General features: G+C 42.3%; 1 protein-coding gene across 1 annotated transcript in view; it reads right to left on the bottom strand.

Moving 5' to 3' along the window:
* Positions 1-15,459, bottom strand: part of ELP4 (elongator acetyltransferase complex subunit 4) — a 244,620-nt gene continuing 229,161 nt past the window's right edge. The window contains exon 10 of the mRNA XM_047823524.1: positions 1-404. Within this exon, the coding sequence (XP_047679480.1) occupies positions 273-404 (132 nt within the window). The 3' untranslated portion in view covers positions 1-272. The remainder of the gene's footprint in view (positions 405-15,459) is intronic.

The following is a 15,459-nucleotide window of genomic DNA, read 5'->3' as shown; positions in this document are numbered from 1 at the left end:
TTTGAGTTTTTGACATTTTATTTAAAAACAAGGTCATTTGTTTTCTGTATATAGGGCATAAAACAAAATTTTCAAATGAAAGCATTTTTGCTCTACTCTTTCTGTAGAAAAGGTTGGTTAAGGAAAATGAAGAACGGTGGCCTCATTTTGCAATCCTAACTGTTTTCCAAAGATTGGAGGGTCAACTCGTTAAGAAAAATATTTACATAAGCTATTAGCAGTCATAATGAGAGCGTCATATAATCCTGTGCGCAGCTACTAAGGAGGAGTCACTAGAAGTCCAGGTGCTTCTTGCCTCCGGCCATCACGCCACAGCCTGGGCCCAGCAGCTTGGAGGGCTCTGCCAGATCCTGTTTGCTCGAGCGGCTCACTGTGTCTGACAAGTCTGGAGGCAAATGCAGTCGCTATGGCAGAAGATTTCAGGAGAAGGAAAGAAGAAAAAAAAAATTAATTTTGCTTTAGCTAGCACACTTCAGAATACAATATTATGCTCTGTTGATCAGCATTTAGTCTTGCATATGAAATTCCTGCTAAAACAATTCTTCAGACTGAATGAAGCCCAAGAGAATCACATTTTATTCCCACTATAGGTTTTACAAATTGTAGCCGTTGCGGAAACTGGACCAGGGATCTTAGGGCAACATTTCCGGAGTCCAAACCTAAACATGTTAAGATGTCTCTTATTTAGGTCCAAATGAAAACATGTAAATGCATACATAAAAGGCATACTTGAAAAATAACACTGTTACAGTAATGGCAGGGTTGGTCTTTGGCTTTGTTTTGTTTTTGCCAGGATTCCAAAATGCTATTTTTTAATTGACTGTAGCTTCAGCTATTATGGATTCCTACAAATGCTTATTTCCCTTTGTCTGTTAAGTTGACCTGATGATTCTATTTCAAGGCTATACTTTCTTTAGGAACTTAAAATTTTTGTAGAAATATTGACACAGTGAAAAAAAAGATACCAATCAAAGGGTCAATATTTTTTATATACTCAGGTAAGTCAGCTATGATATCAATTTCAGGTCTTGGTAAGTTTGTTTCTATGCATGACATCGGTCATGTTTTGAAAAGTATAGTTTAGCTTTGAACAGCTCCCCATCTTAACTATTCTGCAGAGAGATGCTGATTCAAGCAGATGCAGTAACTGACCATAATTACACAAAAGTTACTGTAATTAAGGAGAAATACTCATATATTAAAAGAACTTTTTTGGGGCACCTGGATGGCTCAGTCAGTTAAGCATCCGACTACGGCTCAGGTCATGATCTGGCAGCTGGTGAGTTCGAGCCCCGGGTCGGACTCTGTGTTGACAGCTCAGGGTCTGGAGCCTGCTTTGGATTCTGTGTCTCTCTCTCTCTCTGCTCCTCCCCTGCTCCTGCTCTGTCTGCCTGTCTCTTGAAAATAAGAGACCTTTTTTGGTTTTCAAAAGGATCTCTATCAAATTCTTTTAACTGTTAGTTCCCCAGCCTATTCAATTTTCATAAAAATCCAAGCTCAAGGGAACATATCTGTTGTGTGAGGCACACAGTGAGAGTAGGAGGCTAAAGGTAAGTGAGGTAGGATGGGTCCATCAAGGTCTAACCAAAGCCTTGTGGTGAACTGACCTGGAGACAACCTATCTGAAACCCTTCATTTGGAAAACTCCCTTCAATATGAAAAAAAAAAAAAAAAAAAAAAAGATGAAAAAGGTAGAACCATTTTTTTTGGTCAAAATATTATGATCTGTAAGCATATGTTCTGGTTAGTTTCTTTCCTGATAAAAGGCCTGTTTATTGTCATGTAAACACAAGCTGTGTACAGAGGATCAAAATATTTGAAGACATTAAAAAAATTTACAAAATGCTCTTTGATTTCAGTTTGCCTGTACTTATTTTTTAATGCCAATATACCTAGAATGAAAGGCACCATGATGGACATATGTTCAACAAAGATGGCAGAAATGTTGAGAAAAGCTGTACTCGCCATATGATGATATCCATATAGTAATATTCATTTGTATCCATAGCACCCAACCTGTCTTATATTAAATAACTAAATGTCTATTTCTTGAATGATTTTTAAAAGCTCAAATAAAGACATACTTGTTTCTTTGTTTTAAACAATTCTTTCATTTAGTCACAGCCTGGTTTTTTTCCAGAAAGCATGAAAGGCTCAGGAATCTAAAAGACATGTATGACTCTAAAGTCTGAGGTTATGAATGTCTTTTCAGTGTTAACTCTGTCAGTGTTCGTGTGAAGAAACTGGAGGGAAAGAAACATCTAGTCAAAAAAAAAATTTTTTTTAATGTTTATTTTTGAGAGAGAGAGAGAGAGAGAGAGAGAGAGAGAGAGAGAGAGAGATTGTGAGTGGGGGAGGGGCAGAGAGAGAAGGAGACACAGAATCCCAAGCAGGCTCCAGGCTCTGAGCTGTCAGCACAGAGCCTGACTCAAGGCTTGAACTCACGAACTACGAGATAATGACCTGAGCTGAAGTCGGACGCCTAACCGACTGACCCATCCAGGTGCCCCAAGAGATATCTAATTATATGTCTGAACTTCAATGTTTCAAGATCTATTGCTAAGGAGTAAAGGAAAAATGCCTAGGATATATGCATGATCTGAAGGTTGTCTGCAACTTAAAGAAAATTCACTGTAAAAAAAAAAAAGCGTGTGTGTATACTTTTGGTCGAGACCTCATAAGGATGATGTCAGATGGTGATTAGGCTATTTTGGAAATCAACTGGAGTCAACAAATAGTTAGAATCTACTTGAAGCAAGGTGAACAGAGCTCTTCTACATTACTCATTTCCTTAAAATTCCAGGAACACAAGTAAGACAAGCAAGCTGGTAACCATCATAGTGAGAAGCCCAAGACACGTCTACAAGACAGGCAGAGACAAAGCAGAAACCAGGTGGGGGAAGGAGAGCAGAAAAAAGCTTCATGGAGATGGGCTAGGTGCTAAATAATGAATTGGATTCTGACATGTGGAAATGGTGATTTGCTTAACGGTAGAGCTAATACATCTTTAAGATGCATTTGGGTGAAGGGTCATACTGTTCTGATAATCTATATGAGGAAACTAGTGTAGTGTGTTCGAACAGCATAATACAATTTATTTCAGGAGCTTACCTATTTGCTAAAAATTTCTCTTCCTCTGCTTCTCTAGGCAATGAACGTGGCCAGTTGGCTGAAAGCCCTTCATAGCAAGAGTAGCTAAATGTGACGTGTGACATGCTTGGAAATCTTTCAGGTTGAATGGCTTTGAAGAAAAGTCAACTATCATTCGTGTGTAACTTCTGAGTACAAAAAAAATTTGGTTGATATGATGAAATGCTTTGACCAAATGCTACATTGTGAACGCGAGTTGCATACTTATGTCCTTTGAAAAAGCCCAACGATGGCTCTTGGAAATAGGTGAATGATCTTGCTGGCTCTGGTGATTGTTGCTTGAATGAGCTTCCTATGCACTCTAAATTCCCAACCAGTAGGTTTTGTTTTCTTCCTTTCTGAGCCTCCCCCTGTGCACCATGTCAGTGCGATGTGAAGCAGGGAGGAAGAAGGACAGATCAGGTTCCGGCTTGCCAGGTGTGTGAGGGACTTTTCCTTGGAGGCTTCCAAAGCATTTACGCATTTGACATGTAAATGGTCAGATGCCGCTGTACCCCAGATCTGTCTTCTGAAAAAGAATACGCTGTAAAACACTCCTCATCACATGTGGCCTCCTTTAGAATAAAGCTGCAAGGCCGTGGGGACGTATAAACTTTTAGACCTTGCTGTTTCCTCAGTAATGGTTTAAATAGAAACCAGATTGTTAAAAAAAAAAAAAAAAGAACAAAAACAAAAAACCATACCATTTTCAACGTCGTAAGCCAAATCAAGGTATTTATCTTTCTCGTTTTATACTTGGAGTTCGGAGGCGAGGGCCAAAAACGTATCCTACATCTTGAGTGGAAGCTTTGCCCACCTGATTTTCTTTCCCCAGATTCTGGGAGGAAGGGATTGTGCTGCTAATGCAAGAGCTGCCTATCTGGCTGGGTGCCTGCTTTCCCCCTTGATGCCTTGTCTACAATCATGATTTCTACGGAGGCAAAGGGATTTGAGAAAGATGTGACAGCTCCCAGTATCTCACAGAGGCCTAGGTGATCTGCAGTGATCCCACTGGAATAACGGGTCCCTCTTCTCTGGTGCTACAAGGTGGGAAACAGCGGGGCTGGCAAAATACTCTGGCAGATTAGGGGAGCTCCTGCCAAAAGGCACCCTTAGGCCCGGAGGAAGCCCTGGGTCAGAATGAAGCAGGAGCAGCAGGAGCACTTTGCTCTGCAGCTCAGGGGGGGGGGGGGGGGGGTGGGTGGGGGACCAAACCAGAGCCAGACTTCGAGAATCTTCCCCCACTGCCTACGTCTGTGTCTCTTTGTTGGGCTTAGCCACTGTCCGTATGTTGTTCCTTCTTGAGTCGGCAGCTACACTGGGTCCTTGTAGATGTGCAGGATTGGGTTTCCTGGCTCTGGAGTTTCCCTTCCTAATTCCTTTTCTCTCAGCCTGCCAGACCTGCGCTCAGCACTCACCGTTCTCAGACAGAAGGGGCAAGATAATGAACCTAGATTACACCTGGACTTGAGACAAATCGCAGGTAAATACCCATTAAAATAAGTTTAATCAATTTATATTTTTCCTATTTTGCCAAGACCAAACCACTAGGCACTGTTTGTTTTCTCTTTGAGGTCGTACATTTTAACCCTTCACAGATGAATACAGATTTGTTTTAATCCTTTTTATATTTCTGACATTTCCTGAAGGGTCACACTTTGTATTACTTAGAGTCACAGAAATCAGTGTGACTATTTCAACAATACTTTCTAAGAGACTTTTCTTTTGTTCTTTAAAGGACAGCCAATTTATTTTATTTTTATTATTTTTTTAATGTTTATTTCTGAGAGAGACACACACAGAGTGTGAGTGGGGGAGGGGCAGAGAGAGGAGACACAGAATCTGAAGCAGGCTCCAGGCTCTGAGCTGTCAGTGCAGGGCCTGATGCAGGGCTCGAACCCACAAACTGTGAGATCATGACCTGAGCTGAAGTCGGACGCTTAGCCGACTGAGCCACCCAGGCGCCCCTAAGATTTTATTTTATTTTATTTTATTTTATTTTATTTTATTTTATGTATTATTTTTTTAATGTTTATTTTTGACAGAGAGAGACAGAGCATGAGCAGTGGAGGGGCAGGGAGAGAGGGAGACATAGACTCTGAAGCAGGCTCCAGGCTCTGAGCTGTCAGCACAGAGCCCGACGAGGGGCTCGGACTCACAGACCGCAAGATCATGACCTGAGCCAAGGTCAGACACTCAACCAACTGAGCCACCCAGGCGCTCCTAAGATTTTATTTTTAAGTAATGTCTACACTCAGTGTGGGGCTCGAATTTACAGCCCTGAGATCCTGCTCTGCTGACTAAGCCAGCCAGGTGCTCTCATAGCCGAATTAAATGAAACCTTGTAAACACCTTAGAACACAGAGGCTCTACCCTGGTCACTTAACAGAGGCAGCCAGTGAAAGTGTGGTATGTCCCTCTGTCACTCACTCTCAGTGTGACCTTGGACGAGTCAGTTCACCCCTGTCTCAGTGTCCTCCTTTATCACAGGGGGATAATTCTCCCCTCATGAGACTGTCGTCAGGATCAAATGAGATGTACAAGTGTTCTCTGAAATATCAAGTACACTAATATATTCACATTTATTGCTCCAAAAAAGGTGTTGAGATGGCTCATAAAAGTACACATGGCTCAACACGATAAAAACAAGTGCGTTTATTAAGGCAAGGAAACAACTCTACATATGTAATGAACTACACATGATCGTAAGCGACAACAACAGAATATGAGACTTAGCCAGCAGGTCTCGGTCACTGTGCTGGCGTCAGAGCAACGAGAAGACATTGCCCTCTACTGTGGCCCTGTAAAGAAATCAAAAAGGGAACTGAGATCGTAGTCCTGGCTTCTGGAAAGATTGAAAACGTCTAAACACTTTCCTTCATACTTAGTAAGGCAGTAGTGAAAATGGGGCATGTCACATGCCCAGCTTCTGGGCCAGTGAAAGCAGGCACAGCTGTACTGCAGAAGCAATTTGGGGTCCATCTTATTTTAAAAATCTATCTTTTGCACATGTCCTCATTGCTGTCAAAATAACTAACAAAGGACATGTCAGAAGATAAAGCTTCTCTACTTGAGTTTTAAAAGCATTTCTCCCTCTTTACATGATGAGGAGAAAAAACAAATTAAACAGACACCCTATCCTATTCCATTCCAGAATCTTGCAAGAGCCGAGTGATGCCCTCACCTAAAGGATGATTTGCTGATTCCTGAAGCCAAGTTCTGTGTTACGAGGCACCGCTCTGAATGGTAGGGGATGGACTAGACTACAGGCCGAGTAGCTGGAGTATAGAGACACTCCCACCCCCTCCAATAAATGGCTTAAAAAAGGTAGAAGTTTATTTTTCTCCCATTTTATAGCACAGAAGTATGCAATTCTGAGCTGTAAGGACTGGTCTGCCAGCCTCAACAGGCGCTTCTTCCACTTCTGGCTCCAAGGCTGATGTGTTTGCTTTCTCTCAGCTGGTGGGAAGAAGGGGCCAAGAAGGCGCAAGACCTGGAAGTTAACACATCACTTCCACTCATGTCCAGAACTTAGACATGGCTACACCTGGCTGGTGACAAGGGAGGCTGGGAGATGTTGCAAAATGTGTAAAAGTGTGTAACAAACCTATTCCTTGAAAAAAAAAATTTTTTTTAATGTTTATTATTAAGAGACAGAGACAGAGCATGAGCATGGGAGGGGCAGAGAGAGGGGGAGACACAGTATCTGAAGCAGGCTTCAGGCTCCGAGGTGTCAGCACAGAGCCCGATGTGGGGCTCAAACCCACGAACCTCGAGATTATGACCTGAGTCGAAGTCGGATGCTTAACCCACTGAGCCACCCACGAGCCCCTAACAACCCTATTCCTATGGAAGATGAAGCAAATGGATATTGGGAGACAACTATAGGTTGTTACATTGTTACATTGTTACACTTATCCATTAATATTTCATCATTACAATGTAATGTTACATTGCAGTTACTCTGTACCTGGTTAAAATCTTGCAATGTGGAAGATATGTCTGCTTAGTTTTTGGTGAGTTTTGTGTTATTCTCATATATGAATAGGCCAGGGGAAAACAATGCCAGAACTGATTTTTGCTCTTTTTGGATTGGTACGTGTACATTTGGTAGTGGCTGCATATTTCTGGAAAAAAGTCTTGCCAAATGTGGGTTAGGTTTTAACTTTTGTTTAAAATGCAATTCATTCAAAGGGTTTAAGATTAAAATTGTTTTATTGAATGTCATAATTATACTATATCCTTTGAATCGAAAACAATTCATTTGGCTCTTCCTGATTGATCTGAAAATTAGACAAAATTTCAGAGCTGGCATATTGCATACTGGCTGCCCATTGAAAAATGCTCAGGTGTGCAATTATTTTGACCGTCAATTATATCTGACAGTATTGTCTTGCCTCCAAACTCACCTCTCTGAAAGCAGATTGTGAAGAACTCACTTGTCTAAACAAAAGTGTGATTTGTGAAAAGGCATGTGTCTGTGGCAGAGATTGCTAGCTTACTCCCAATCTTATTCTCTTCCTTTGCAGCCAGTAAAAGCATCTCTGGGGGGGTGTGTGGGTGGCTCAGTGGGTTAAGGGTCTGACTCTTGGTTTAGGCTCAGGTCACTCATGATCTTATAGTTCATGAGATGGAGCCCCATGAACTAGACCCAGGTGGGGCTCTGCACTGACAGTGCAGAGCCTGCTTGGGATTCTCCCTCCCTCTCTCTCTGCCCGTCCCAATGTGCACGCGCACGTACTCTTTCTCTCTCCCAAAATAAGTTGTCACATTTCTCAACTTCCCTTGCCGGTAGATGAGGCTGAGTGACTAAGTTCTGGCCACTTATGGTTAAGTTTGGGTTCAGATCTGTGAAAGAGGGGAGGTGCCATTGACTTCCCTTTTCCCTCACCTCGGCGAGAGGGCCACTGTCCTGGGCCCTGATCCACCCTTCCTCATGGGGTAAGGGATCTCAGGGCAAAGAGGATGTGCCCCTTCTTTATAGGACATACTCTGGGTATTCAGAATTCAGAACTCCTTGTCCAACAGGCTACAAAGTCGGCATGGTCTCTTTCCCAGGTTCGTGCCCCAAGGGTGGATCATGTTGTCTGTGTGCACACCCTGGGACCACTGTTTGTGTGGCGTGTGGATGGAGTTTGTGTACAGGATGGGTGTCCCCAAGCATTTGCATGTGGCCCTGTGTGTGGGAAGGAGACAGGAAAAGAAAGGAGGTGGGCAGCAGGCCAATTCTCCCCCTGTCTCCAAGTTCTAGAGTAGAACCCATATCATAAATTTAAATTTGGTTTTCCAGGAAGTTGTATTTGTGAAGGAAGACAATGAATATTTCATGGTTTCTCAGCTTGATAACTTGATATAATAATTATGTGGTCCTACATTCACATTATTGCTCTAGGCTCCACAAATATTAGGGGAAAGCCTACCCATCATCTTCCCACTTGCTGAAATGTGGACTTGAGGGTGGGTGCTGAAGCAACAATTCTGGACCATCAACTGGAAGCTATGGTTAGAGGAGGGTAGAGCAAAATGAGAAAATTAGTCTAGGGTTTCCTGACATCATGTGGGCACCCAAAGACCCTGGGTCACTGCCCTGGGCTTTAAAGTGAGACATAAGTGAACCTCTGTATTATTTAAGCCACAGTAGTTTTGGATCTCTGTAACAACAGACTAACTTGTATCCTGTTTATGCAGAATTTGGTACCTGAAGAATGATGTGCTTGAGTTCTGGGATTTAAGTGGCTTAGTGGTTAGAAAGTGGGCGGTGAGGTCAGATTGCAAACTGGAAGCCTGGTGACCCTTGTTAGGACTGTGATAACTTGGAAGGCAAAAATTTTACCTCCTGATCAGTGGCTCCAAGGTGAAATGGTGGAGAAATTCAGAAAACTGTTGTGCTAGTTGCTTCTTGCCACATTCAGCAACGTTACTTACAAATAGGAAAGGAACTTAGGCTAGAGATAGAGATTTTGGAAGAAGCGTCAGAAAGGAACACGCCTCTGTGTGAGGCACTCTGCCTGTACCCCAGAGGCCAAAATGATGAAAGCCTTGGTAATTTGGGGCTCCGAGGATTGAAAAAACAAAAACAAAAACAAAAACAAAAAACTGTTTCTGCCCTACATGCTGAAGCAGGCAACCTTCACAGGAGATGTTGGGTGTTCCTGAGCTTTGGTGAAATACCCTCATTAAGAGACTGGCTACAAAGTGGGATCCAGTTCAGAGATGAAAATGAGATGAAGGGCATGGCCTTCCCTCTCGAGCTGATTATTTTAGATGGCGTCAAGCTAGTTACTCATAAGGAGAAAGAGAGGGACGTAGGTAGAACAGAAAAGTCGGAAAATAAGACTCAATGGGGTGCCTAGGTGGCTCAGTCGGTTAAGCATCCGACTTCGGCTCAGGTCGTTATCTCGTGGTTTGTGAGTTCGAGCCTCAAGTCAGGCTCTGTGTTGACAGCTCAGAGCCTGGAGCCTGCTTGAGATTCTGTGTCTCCCTCTCTCTCTCTGCCCCTTCCCTGCTCATACTGTGTGTAAGTGTGTGTGTGTGTGTGTGTGTGTGTGTGTGTGTGTGTGTGTCTGAAAAATAAATAAACTTTAAAAGACTCAAGCCTTAGAATGCAACAGTTGTGGTGGACAAGTATCCATTCCAACCTCTTGGTGGAGGCTGCAAAGGTGTGAATTATGCTTCTCCAATTAGAAGCATTGTACTAGATTCAGAAGGTGGAGGAGAAGCAGAAGGAATCTTCCTGCTGCTCTACTGCAATTTGCCAGTACTACTGCAGGGACTTTTTTTTTTTTTTTTTTTTTTTTTTTTGCATCAGTATTCCAGTGACTAGTCAACAACTCCATGGGAATTGAGAGGCAGGTGCAGAAGTAGAAGCCAGACCAGTGTTTCAGTGCCCAGTTACTTGCTTCGTGGGGGTCGAGGGATCCTTGTTGCTGTGGTGGTAAGAACCTACCAGCCACAAGATTACCGCCTCGGAGGTGTGCGCTTTCAGTTACCAGCACCCAGTTGGGGTGGCCTCCCAATTCCTCACCTTTCTGACTGAGGAAGCAGCAGCTTTCCTGAAGGCCAGTTTTCTGGTGATGTCCTTCAGCCCTCCCAATTATTTTGCTAGCCCCCCAATTTTCTGGTATAAACTTTTCCTCTGCATAAAATAATTTGATGGGATCTGTTTCCTGTCTCCTGAACCTAGAACTTTGTCTTGACAACTCTTTGGCTGTGATTACTTGTGTGAGGGACTGAAGGGAAGCTATCAGACTGGGAACCTTCTAAAGTCTTGAGGGGATTGTAGTGCCAAAGAAACCACAAACCTGGTCAAAAGTCTATGATTATTCAACCCCTAGAATAATCTTAGGTCCCCAAACCTGATCTATCAATAAGTGGGCTGTGAGAACTGTGCAGCCCCCCAAAATTATCCTCTCTGATGGTGACTTCATGTAGCCATGAATGTTAATGTACAAGGAATAACTTCCTTAAAGGATACAGAGGATAACAGACAAGGGAGTTCCTTCCAGAGAGCCGAACTGGGGATTATAAATTGGGCTGAAGTCCCCTACTGCCAGGGCAGAGAATTCCTGCAGTTCCCAGCCAGTAGGATTCTCCACTCACCCCCAGAGAGGCAGTAAGTGTGTGGGAAGAAGGCTGTGCATGGATATTTGGGTTCCAGTGGGTTGTGGACTATGACAAAGTCTGATGATTATCCTTCAATATCTACTCTTCCTTTTCCCTTTGGTAGAAGAACTCTTGAACGGGCAGCCATCTGGAATAAAAATTGCATTTCCATGCTTCCCTTTCAGCTAGTTGTGGATCATGTGACCAAGTTTGAAAAGAGCAGAAGTAATGTCGCCATGTCAGGACACTGGAATGGAATTTGAACTCAGGTAGTCTGGCTTCCAACTCCGTATTCTTATTCATTACTCTATGTGCCAGAACTCCTTTAAGTACTAGCGATAAAACAGTGAACAGAACGGGCAAGATCCCTGCTTTCAAAGAACTTACAACTTCAGAAAGGGACAGTACATAGACATTTACATGACTCAAGGAGAGACAGGTAACATATAGGAAAGCAAACAAATGAACAAGATAATTCAGATAGTGACAGGTGCTTTTAAGGAAATAAAACATAGTGATATGATATTGGCTGGAGGGGGTACCGCTTTTATTTGGTGATAGGGCTTTTTGGAGAGTACATTTGAGCTAAGATTTTCAATTTGAGAAGGGACCTATGAAGACCTGGAAAAAGAAGTGTCTAGGCCAAGGTAATCAAATGCAAAAGCCTTAAGGCAGGAATAAAGTTGGCATGTTTGCAAGATAGGAAAAAAGTCAGCTTTTCTGGAGCAATCAACAAACAGGGGAGTGGCTATGAGACATTTGGCTTGGTAGGTAGGTATCTGTGGAGGGTTTGTAAGTGACTTGGACTTAATTCTTAGAGCATAGGGTAGCTCTGAATACCAGGGCTATTTCACCCATATCCTTATAAAACCATGGATAGACATTTTCAGTAAAGAATTGCAAACAGATATATTCTATTAAAGATAGCATTTTCTCGGGGCGCCTGGGTGGCTCAGTCGGTTGGGCGGCCGACTTCGGCTCAGGTCATGATCTCACGGTCTGTGGGTTTGAGCCCTGCATCGGGCTCTGTGCTGATGGCTCAGAGCCTGGAGCCTGCTTCCGATTCTGTGTCTCCCTCTCTCTCTGTCCCTTCCCTGCTCATGCTCTGTCTCTCTCTGTCTCAAAAATAAAAACATTAAGAAAAAAAAAAAAAAGATAGAATTTTCCCAAAGGTGGTATATACTGGCTCTTCTAGATCCTGTATTCTTCTGATTCAGAAGAAATATTCTATCTCCTAAGTGGTCCACAGTATCCCCTACTCCCATTCTCCTCCTGTGGGAAGTGGTGGTTGTCAATGTCGTGCCAAGTCAACAGGAAGATTCTAGTTGGGAGTGGTTGGGCCCTGTATGAAATGTTCATGGAGGAGAAACTCTGGCAGTACTGTTTGTGGAGATGGTGTGCTGAGTTTAATCCACTTAAAATGTGAGCCAGAATCTTTTGGACTGTGGTATAATAAGAATATCACCAAGTGTCAGTCCCAATGTTCCTGAACTTGCGGACATTTAAGATGTGGGGGAGTTATGTTATTTTCCTCTCTTATTTCATATATGGACAGAGAACAGACTGGATTACTCCCAAAGAACTTTGCTTAAAAGGGTTTTACCTTCCAGACAAACTAAAGGCAGTATCTTTCCCTTTTCTTTTTGCTTTCTCTTTTGCTCCTTGGCATATTTTATTCTCATTCATGTTCTAACATGAGTAGGATTGGAAAAAAAACAACCATCTAGGTAACAGATGGAATAAGGTGGCTTAAACTGTTACCTAAACTTGTACAGTAGAAATACTTGACACATGCCTCCCTCCAGCCCTCATTAGCTTCCTCTTTGGGATAAAGGGATGGGACGGAGAAGTCACACATGCCACTACTGTTCCTGCGATCCCCTGCTTGTGAACCATCACCTCAATGAGACTCTCCGTATCTCCCCAACTGACTTCCTTCCATTCATCTTCCCTTAATTGTGTACAGGCCTTCTCACTCCGGCAGTGTTTTTACTGGTCTCCAACTGCTGCTTACCCCAAGGCTTGTGTGGCTATGGAACACACAATGCAGGCAGGAGCATATAAGCTCCAGAGTGCATAGAATTTGAATGAAGCTTCAGCAGGGCCAAGCTGAGAGATGCTTGAGACCTAGGGCTCAGACCTACTGCTGCTATGGCAGTAAATGGAAGAAGACCAGGATCTTCCTGTGCACAGACTGTCATTTTGATAGGCTCTTCAAGCCTGCTTTGTCCAGGAAGCCCCTGTTCTACCCCCTACAAGTGAGGAAACATTTTAGAAGCAGTATTTTAGGTACTACCCCTCAGGTGGCTTAACAGTAGTAAGATATTTTAGGAACATACCATGTTTTAGAACCAAATGCTGAGCTCGAGGAAAAAAACCAAACTTCTTTTAAAAATAAATTCAGACTAATTCTATGAGAATTCCTTTTTATCCCTTTTTTCTTGTAAAGCATATGGAAACTGTTCTGGAGGTGGCAAAACGTAACATTCCCTTTGTTTTTGTCTACTAGAATTCAAACTAATGTTTGCTCCTTACTATAATCTGAAACCTCTGACTCAGTAAACTGTTAGCAGCTAAATGTGTGTGTAAACTCAAGGTCGATCCCTAAATCCCAGAGATTTTTAGAACTACAGCAGATCCACTATTCAGTGTGGGGACTGGCAGAGGGCTGTCTGATCGTTTATGGAATAGATGAATTCTAAGATGTGAACAAGCCGAAATCAGGGACTTCTGAAATTGGATAATTGCTTAAGGTCTCAGAGTAATGCCAATCCACTAAATAACTTTCAAAGTTGGCAGCTTTTGATGAACACTCCTTTTGGAAATGTGGCAACCATATATTTTTTTATATGTTAAGTACAGCATATGTAAAAAATATATTGATTTCCTTTTGGCTGTCCATGAATGAGTACTGAGAGCATAATGGCCAATGTGTTTGCTTGCATAATGCCCTGCAGTGTATGCAGAACATTGCTCTACCAAGTCCTGAGATGGGGTATGAAGTGCTCGGTGTAAATGGCCACGTAAAACATCCTGACGGCATTAAATCTCCTGACTGCTCTTCAGTTACTTTAAGACCCCCACATTGCAGGGTCTGCTAGTTCCTGGGTATGAAGAAAGAATTTTTAATGGGGCCAAATGTAGGTGTTTACAAGGGGGAATTGTTGTTTTTTATTAGGAGCTGCCTTATGTTCAATAGTTGTATTTACTTTGTCAAGCTAGCCAGAATTAGAAATCCCCATTGCTAGGCAGCCTAGAGCGTCTGCGAAGTATTTCTGGGCATTCAGAACTGAAGCATGTGCTGCCCAAAGGCAGGTTTCATTACAGTGTGTTATTTAGTCCCCGGTTCGTCCCTCCCTACCCCCACACCCCCAGATAGCAGCGCTTCTATAGCAGGAAATCTTGGTTACTTTATGCTGAAACATATTTACATGACTGAAACACGACAATTAACACATTTGTAAAGCTTGAGGGATAGGCACACTTTAATGGTTTTTTGAAGTAGGCTGATTTCCTGGAGCTTTTAATCTTATTTTATTTTGTTCTGCATGCATGAACAAGTTCCTCCCTGCTATAGGTGTTTGACAAAGTCTACCTGGTATGAATATGAATGAAAAGAAAATCATACAAAACTTAACTTTACGTTTTATCTTTGTCAAACCGTCCCTAACTTCTTTCACCAGTTCAGTGTATACTGAGGGCTCTGCTCTTACTTTTGACATGTTGTGTTAGCTTTTATACAAAGGCAGTTGGGAAGTATGCTTTGGGTTTGGCAAAATGAAACGTGTATTTCTCTGTACCAACTGTATAAAACCTTTTCACATTGAAGGAGAAGTATCTGTTACAGTAGTGATTTTCTTCACTTTTCGTGGTCAGATAAAGGCACACTCTCAGAGGTAGTGCACAATTTACTTGCTCTGAACTTAAATGAACACTCAGGTGGTATTAAGTACTATTACTTGATAAGTGCTATTATGTGTGTTTTTGTGTGTTTGTGTGTATGCCTGTTTATACATATGCATAAAAATATGTATACACATATACATAAAAATATGACAATGTTATCATGAATATTTTAATAGCTTTTAAGTCTATAGATCAATTACTGAAATCTTGGTAAAATTCAGGAAAAAAAAAAAACCCTTTCATATCACCGCCCTGTAAAACAAAATGAAAACTTCCACTTTCCCTTTGATTTCTGAAAGCATGCTAACCCTGGAAACCACCCACCCCAACTCTTACTTAAAAGTTTATGGCAAATTTACAAATTACACTGGTTTCAAATAGTCACCCAGTACCTCTATTTCCACCCTCCATAGACCTCCCTCCTCACCAATTTCAAAGGGAGCTCGGTGAACAGACTGGGCAAAGCAAGAGCCCTCTCTCTACATGCCTGAGGGCAGTGATGGGGCAGCACCAGACCGAGCGCTCTAGCTGAGGGATACAGATCAGGGATGAGGACATAACTCCAAAAGAGTAACTCTCTGCTGAAGTGACTTCACAGATAAGTAAGCAGAGAATCAATTTAGTCTTAGACCCTCTATGAATAAGAGGAAATAAAGTTAAAGGAAATGAAGCAAATAAAGCAAGAAAAAATACTGATGACCAGAAAAGAGCAATATGTTTGTGAGTATATAGATAAATGATTATGCCTACTTTTAGGGATTTCTTTTCTTTGTTTATTTGGCTTAATTAAAATGTATGTTTCTACGGAAATGTTAACAAGAG

This window comes from Prionailurus viverrinus, chromosome D1 (assembly GCF_022837055.1).
Source record: "Prionailurus viverrinus isolate Anna chromosome D1, UM_Priviv_1.0, whole genome shotgun sequence".
NCBI classification, from domain to species: Eukaryota; Metazoa; Chordata; class Mammalia; order Carnivora; family Felidae; genus Prionailurus; species Prionailurus viverrinus.
Note: the sequence above shows the minus strand (reverse complement) of the source record. Positions and strands in the feature narration are given on the sequence as shown.